Below are 7,771 nucleotides of genomic sequence, written 5' to 3'. Positions count from 1 at the left end.
AATTTTAGAGCATTTTCTCGTCTATATTATATGTCTTACTTAAGTCAGGATTAGACATTTTCCTTTTAACATGAGGGGGAAAAAACTACTCAAAATAATAGATTGTAAGAGTGGAAAAAGATAGAAAAAAGAGAGACCAATCTAAGTGAAAGATTGAAGATGGAAGGAACTTCCATTGCATGAATACTGACAAAAGCTATTGGAAGACTAGATGAAAGGAAGAAAGCAAGAAGAGGAAGTGAGCAATTAACAATAATGAGAAAACAATTTATATCTAACATTTTTTAACACTTCATTCAGTGTTTGGGTTAATCGGTATTATAAAATCTTATATAATAAAGTCATAATGATATGATGAACACCACCATCACCCTGTTCTGTAATTGCAAGTATAAAACATTTTAGAGATATCATGCTTTTAAATTATTGAACACAGCGCGGTGATAAAATTGTGTTAACTAGCAGAGAAAAGGTGATACAAAGCTGAAATAATCTATCAAAATTCTCAAACTCAATATTTTATAGTTGTTACTTGTTAGCTTCAATCGATCAAAGACAAGAGAAGAAGGCCTAGAGAAGAGTACACGAGTCACATTTCGAACTGTAAAGAAAATGTTTGAGCCATCATAGGAGAAAAACTAATATATCATCTTCAAAACCTTGAGAACTCTCACCACTTCATTCAGCACAATTGCTGGATCGGTGGCGTCAACTCCAACCATTGCAGCCAATAGTTCAATTTTCTTCTTTATTTTTTCATCAAGCAGCAACTCATCCAAACTCACTTCTTCATCTGATGCATCACCATCTTCCTCATTGGATGAATCTGTTTCTGACTTGACACAAGAATGGTCCCAAAAAACATCAGAATAGCCACATGAGTCTTCACTTGGTGTGAAGGAATTGGAGTTGCCTTTTTCAACCTCAGCCCTTGAATTGAATTTCATGGTAGAAAACGAGGGACAGAATTTGTCGAAAAGTGTGTGATTATTTGAAGTGAGAGAAGGGTAGGAAAAATATGGTGAAGTGTATTGTTCTTGTTCTCCAAAGGGTTGCAGCTGATGCTGCACCTTTGAGTTTTCTCTACCATGATTCATTTCTAAATGCTAAGGAGGAACATTTAGAAAGAACAAAGAGTGTTGATATATAAGGAAAACATTTTTTTACCCCTCTTTGAAATGCAGTAATTACAACAATTATATAATTCTCCTTTTAAGTAAGTGATTAGAAGTTCAATTTAGTCAACACATAGAGAACAACATTTAGCAAGAGAAGTTAATTGTTTAAATAAATTTTAATACATTAAAAAATTATTCGTTAATTTTCTACTAGAGAATACTTTATAAAAAAATAAAAAAAAAGTTAGTCCAAATGAAGAAAAAAAAATGTAGAGAGTAAAAGCAATAAGGTAATTATGGAACAAGGAAAGAAAACGAGGTAATTATGGCCATAATTCAATTGTACCCTAGAAATTTGGGTAAGGCTTCATACTTTTAATATTTTTGGTTAAGTATATATGGCCCATGATCTCATCTTTTGCACACTGCTGTTTTCCTATATTTGACTTCTGTAACTTTGCAAAATATATTATATAATATATATTACCTTTTGTCACTTCATATCTGATGAACATCTATGAGCTCCCATTTGCCCCACTGCTTTCTCTTCAACACACATGCTCCTTCAGGCAAGAATGCACACTTGCACATACAGACACAATCGAGTACATACATGATTGATGAAATTAGATTCCGCAACCATTGTATACTTTCAAAGATGAAGGTGATTTTGTGTGTTATGATTACTTAATTTTTTTTATCTATTAAGAACATATACACGTTTATTTTCGAGATGTTTTCCACCCTGTTAGATATTCAAAAGGAATTTGGCTCATCTTACCTAGTTAAAACTTTTTTATTTTATGTTAGTAAGTTGGTTAACATTTTAAAAAAGGGTCCATCACTGTTATTTTGACCACAACATTAACTTGATCACTTCAGTCATATTTATCTTACAAGGCTCAATTTAAAACCTTGATGTTCTAATTGTGTAGAAAAATATTGTTCACTTCTAGAAGGTCCATAAAATCCATGGACATAACTCCATTGACATAAGGGTTCTAGGCAAAATCAAATGGCAATGGACATTTTAAAGCCAGGACCAAGACCAAAAGGAGTAATAAGTGGCTGAAGCAGAGGCACCAAAGGGAATCAAATCTGTACTTTTGTGTCCACAAATGATGTCTACTACTAAGTAGGAAGGTAAAACTTAACTTCAGATTATGATTGCTTCCTGTCATTCACTTGAACCACTAAATGCTCTATTGCAACCTAATCTTACCAGAAATCAAGTCAACGCCTCACTGGCTCGCAATTCTCAAGCCTAACCTTAAATAAAGCACTCTTGAAAAGCCCAATTCTAAATTTGAACTCAATATTGTAGGTAAAATTTGCAAAATTACATACTTGCTCGCAAATCATTTTTGCTGTGATCAATTATCATAGGATTTTTAAAACGAGAAAAATAACAATACACTCTTTAACACAATTTTTTTTGTTATCAATTGAAATTTATTAAAAATTATAAAATTTTATAAAATTCTTCTTTTTTATTTGATAAATAGATCTCATTTTCTTAGTCATGGTGGACCTCATATTTTATTTAATAAGGTCTCTACTATAATCTTATAGTTTTTAATAAATTTTAATTAATAATAAAGAATTAATATAAAAAAATTAGGTTGGTAACACACTAGTGCGTTTAAAGTGGTTAGAAATTGAAAGTTGGAATATTTAGAAAAAGATCTGGCTAAAGCAGTGTGTTATAAACACCCGCTAAAGAATTGATAATTTTTTTATTGAAAATAATAGTCGAAAAAATTAAAAACAATGATAAAGTGCATTAATGACATTTTTTTAAATAAAAACTTTTCAGTTTGATTGATTTCTTAACCAGTGTAGAGAGATTCACGTCCACCGAAGGCAATCTAGGAACCGAGTAGGAGCCTTGATTGTAAATTTGTAATTTTCTATTTATCATCATTTTTTAAGTCTTACTTAAAAGTGACTTAAATTCTGACAAGGTATTTATTTAAAACATTTCATATATCTTAGCATTTTAATTAATTATTTAAAATATTAAAAAGTATATGCTTTTTACTAGATATCTTATACTTTTTTTATTTAGTGTCCCAAGACACTAGTTAACAGTCATAAATATTTAATACCTATATACAATATTGTGGAAATTGACAGTTTTTCATGGTCAATGTAACTTTCTTATGTGACATGATACAATTATGGAACATGCAATGTGGAGAAGGAAAAACATCGTGTTATTGCCAAAATCAGAGTGTCATTGAAATTATATAAAGCTGAAGATATTTGCTGCAAGGGTCATTTGTACAGTCATTATTTCATCATCTACAAAAAAATGGACTTGTGTATCATACATTAACTGACTCAAATAATTTCAACAAAGAATACCATTTGATATTAAGTCTCCCAAAATTGCCATGATAACTCAAAAACTACTCCAACTCCCTACGAAAATCAACATTATCTGCAAAAACCTGTTCATTAAGGTGGGAAAATCAAGTTAGTCACAAATGTTTCATTATAAGAAATAATTAATGAACAACATAATGGAAAAAATGGTGAAAATGTCCATAGAACCATACAGTTTTCCATCCATCAGGATCCACACATGATGTGATCTTTGTCCTTACACCAGGTGCTGGTCCAGGTTCCCTAGTAACCCTCCCTCCTGCAAGTTTAATTGCTTCTGCAGTTTTGTACACATCATTTGTGCCTATTGCAATCTGTGAACAGAGAATAAATAGAACAAATTGTCATAAATGAAGAGCAAGTAACTGTTAAGATTGAAACACAAGGTAGCAAGCATTCAAATAATAAAAAATCATACGAAAATTCAGCCTTCTCTTTACTACAGAGAAACGAAAGCAAAATTGGAATAATGAATGACAATTGGGAAGCACTCTTAGGAGATTAAAAATAGGGGGAAAAAAATCAAAATAAGTTTATCCATTAGCTAAATAGCTTATGGTTAAGTTAAAAATAAAATTTTGGAGCAGTGTTCAACTTTAACCAACAATGTAAGACTCTTATTCACACTTGAATTCCAACAAATACGAGAAAAATTTTATAAATTAATTTATGCACAAGCTAATTTTAGCTTATAAAAAAGTTTATTTCATTTTTGCTTCCTATTTTTTTCTCTTCTAAAAGTGTTTCTGGATAAGTTTACCTAAACATACCCTCATCTAAAATTAATATTCAAATAATGTTATTTTAATTTTTAATATATTTTGTTAAACAAATTAAAAAAAATAATATAATTCATACTTTATATTTAATGAAACATTCTTTATAAATTATATAATATTTTAAATTTAATAATGAAAAAACTTATTTTATTTTTACTTCTTATTTTTCCTCTCCTAGAAGTATTTCTCGATAGATTTACCTAAACAGACCCTTAGCATATTCAAATGATATTATGAAGAATAAAAAGGGAGAGGAACTTTTGTCTACCTGAGCATAAGCATCTCCTTTTTCATAGTGTGTGACTCCATAGTTGTAAGTCAACTCCAGTACAGCATTTTTTTCCTCTGGACCATAACCCAGTATTGCTATTGTATTCTACCAAAAGGGAAAGAAGAAAAACCACAAATGATCATAGGTGAAACAAAGTCAATACGTGCCCAATATATCAAATAAGGTAATAGTAAAAAAAAAATTGGACCAATAAAGCAGGCAAATTTGAACCAAATAATGGTAAAAATTGCTTAAACCTCAAAAAATAAACGGTAGATGATACATATATTTAAAAAAAAAACATAAAACTAGTTAAAGAAGCAGAACCTTTCACGAAAAATTGAGGGGATAAATTGTAAACAGGACGTTAGGTCCACATGTTCATAATTACTTTCGATGGCAAAATTTCATTATGCAAGGTGTGTCTCCCATTAGTTGTTTGACTAGCTTACACTGGATGGTAGTTTTTAATGTCAAGCTGTGTCTTGTAGACAGTTTTAAGTACACTTTAATTTTAAGGACAGCTGCATGCATAGACAGTTTTAAGTGACATCTCAAACAAATTAAACACAAATGGATTGGCTTTGTAGGCAGCAACAAAATCCTGTGTGTAACATTAGTATCCTGTGCATCTGTCTATTAAAAAACTAGATGGACGCCTATGGAATCACAAGTCAATAAGAAAAAAAAAATGCCACATGCAACTTTTTATGTTGAGGCACAAGCTGCAAAATAACCCTCTGATAGCCAAAGAGATAAAAGGCCAATTTTCCCCACAACCAACTGAAAATCTAACAATCTCATTTAGTATCAAGTTGATTGCTGCACACTCAGATATAGGATTTCATATAATAAAATATTGAAATAGTCATTTGGTAGAAACCCAAATTCAACAGCACGTACAGTCTTAACAATGTTACTTTTAACATTTTGTAGTCAAACCCCAGGCAAGAGATCATTGCATCTTAGAGGATTGATTAGAAAGGGATCCTTTACCTCTAAGTACTAGGTTTATATTAGATACCTTAAAAGATCACAATGCCAAATATATGTAACAAAATGGATATCAAGGCACCTTGGATTCTGGATCATCTTGTGTTCGAAGTAGCTCCATACCAAAAGCCTAACCAGCAAGCAATCACATAAACCAATCAATGTTGTGCTATGAAAATAAGAAAACTGTAAATGTAAACCAACATAAAATTGCATTGACCCTCACCTTCTCATAAAATTTAATGGAACGATCAAGATTGCCCACTCGAAGCATTACTTTGCACAAAGGCTCCGGAGAGGGAGTCCTTTCCAAAAGTTCAAATTGATAACCATCAGGATCTTCGATAAATGCAACTATTGAGTTGCCTCCCTTGACAAGACTAGGCTCTCTAGTAATTTTCCCACCCTTAGCTCTAACAAGTTCCACTATTCTTGAAATCTAGTAAATAATTATAAAGACAAGGAAATTCCACATTATACATAGGTCAAAAAGAACAAGGAAATCCCAAGTAATAACCACAACCACAACTACATTTCCATCCCCACGAAGATAAGAATAAAAAGATACAATTGGAATAGTTCACACACAAAATTATATTTCGCCGGTGAAGAATGTTTTGCAAACTTACATCATCAACAGCAAGACCAAAATGGCCAAATCCATCTCCAATGTCATACTTGTCAATCCCATAATCTGAAACATGTTAAAGGAAAATCAACATTAAGAGAAGGATTTCACTGCTCAACAATATAAAACTGGTTTCATAAAATGCAAAGCCCCGTGATCATCAGGAATGTCAAGTTAGTCACACTCTTACTGTATGTAAGTTCAATAACAAAGTGTGCATCCTCAGGCCCATATCCAAGAAAGGCATTGGTATATCTCTGTTCTTGCATATCACGTTGTCTGAGCAACTTCATTCCTAGACACTCTTTATAAAATCTGAAATCACAACACCAAGTTTGTCCTCCCATGAAAATAATTACAGTAGAGAAACATAGATAATAGTTCGTAACTAATATAATTTTTCTTAATCCATAAAAATTAAAACGACAGGATAGAATTTGATCCTAAGTCCTTGTATATACTATTTCAATCTCATCACTAGGCTGATTCAAATTTAATTTTGGACATACTTTATGGTCTTGTCTAGGTCACCAACACGATACACAACATGAAGCATTCTTCTCTTGTCATGTTTGACCCAATCTAGTACATTTTCCTGTGTAGCAGCTGGGGACATGCTCCCTGATGCCATCACTCCCATGCAGTTTTCATCACGTCTCAGAAACCTAGAAGCTATCAGGCCAAAATTACGAAACTGTCTAACTCCTGCATGAAACAACCCATCAACAATCCCAGATTATAAAAATTACACACACACCTCAACATGCAAGAATACCAGCCATGTTAAAAGCATGTGCCAAAAAAACATGCAAATGCAACAAAAATAGAAACAAACACAGTTTTATGATGAAAAATAGACAAAAATAAACCCATTTTAAATCGGGTGTAAAATCTCGGACTGCTCAAAGGGTGGATGAAAAAGATAGCATCTTTGGGGAGTATTTGCAAAAGGGTCAACGATTTTGGCTTACCGGTGCCGAGATAAAAAAGAGAGATCTTTTGAGAAGGGTTGCAAGAGGAGAGGGAGGGTAACTTGATGGAAGAGAGTGATGGACGAATTGAAGAAGCCATGGAAGGAAAACCAATTTACAGAGTGAAGTGAATGAGAAAAACAAACGAATAACGAACTCGAATGTTTAAAGCTAAGAATGAGATCATAGGTTTCTTTATGGTACGGAAAGTTCATCAAATCAAGGGATCAAAGGTGTGTTTGTTAAAGATAAAAAGAATAAAAATAAAATAGAAAGAAAAGCATAGAAAAGAAAGAAAAAAAAATAGAATGAAAATTGAGATTATTGGAGAGAAATAAAAAAATTAAATTAATTTATATTAAATAAAATTAATATTGATATTATTGAGGATAATAACAGAAATAAGGCTTTTTTTTTTTTTGGTGTTGAAAGGCTTGATAATATTGAGGATAATAATAGAAATAAGACTTGATATATTACAGATTGCATTGAGGATTTGCATTGATGACGATGACAAAAATAAAACTTTATATGGTAGATTGCGTATTCATATTTATGTTCTATTTTGTTATTTAAGATAATATTTGATATGATTAGATAATTAGTATGGTTATTTATTTAAT

At 31.6% G+C, this 7,771-nt stretch overlaps 1 protein-coding gene across 1 annotated transcript; it reads right to left on the bottom strand.

The window, feature by feature from the left end:
- Positions 1-3,313: 3,313 nt before the first annotated feature.
- On the bottom strand, positions 3,314-7,381 carry LOC109800699 (putative lactoylglutathione lyase, chloroplastic). Its single transcript, XM_020361529.3, has 9 exons — positions 7,149-7,381; positions 6,687-6,882; positions 6,368-6,492; positions 6,179-6,243; positions 5,776-5,988; positions 5,632-5,679; positions 4,554-4,661; positions 3,680-3,820; positions 3,314-3,571 (listed from the first exon to the last, which is right to left on the bottom strand). Exons 1-9 carry the CDS (start codon positions 7,246-7,248, stop codon positions 3,530-3,532), a joined length of 1,038 nt encoding a protein of 345 aa, XP_020217118.1. The 5' UTR covers positions 7,249-7,381; the 3' UTR covers positions 3,314-3,529.
- Positions 7,382-7,771: the final 390 nt, after the last annotated feature.

Source organism: Cajanus cajan, chromosome 1 (genome assembly GCF_000230855.2).
Source record: "Cajanus cajan strain Asha chromosome 1, NIPB_CcT2T_4, whole genome shotgun sequence".
In the NCBI taxonomy this organism is placed as follows: Eukaryota; Viridiplantae; Streptophyta; class Magnoliopsida; order Fabales; family Fabaceae; genus Cajanus; species Cajanus cajan.
The sequence above is the reverse complement of the archived record's forward strand: the minus strand, read 5'-3'. Positions and strand labels throughout refer to the sequence as shown.

What these genes read in the sequence shown, in the direction of transcription:
- LOC109800699 (XM_020361529.3), bottom strand. Translation starts at nt 7,248, where the DNA reads ATGGCTTCTTCAATTCGTCCATCACTCTCTTCCATCAAGTTACCCTCC. An exon ending in TCTTTTTTATCTCGGCACCG is followed by an intron (nt 6,883 to 7,148) that starts GTAAGCCAAAAT and finishes TGTTTCATGCAG; the next exon opens with GAGTTAGACAGTTTCGTAAT. An exon ending in CCATTAAATTTTATGAGAAG is followed by an intron (nt 5,680 to 5,775) that starts GTGAGGGTCAAT and finishes CTTGCTGGTTAG; the next exon opens with GCTTTTGGTATGGAGCTACT.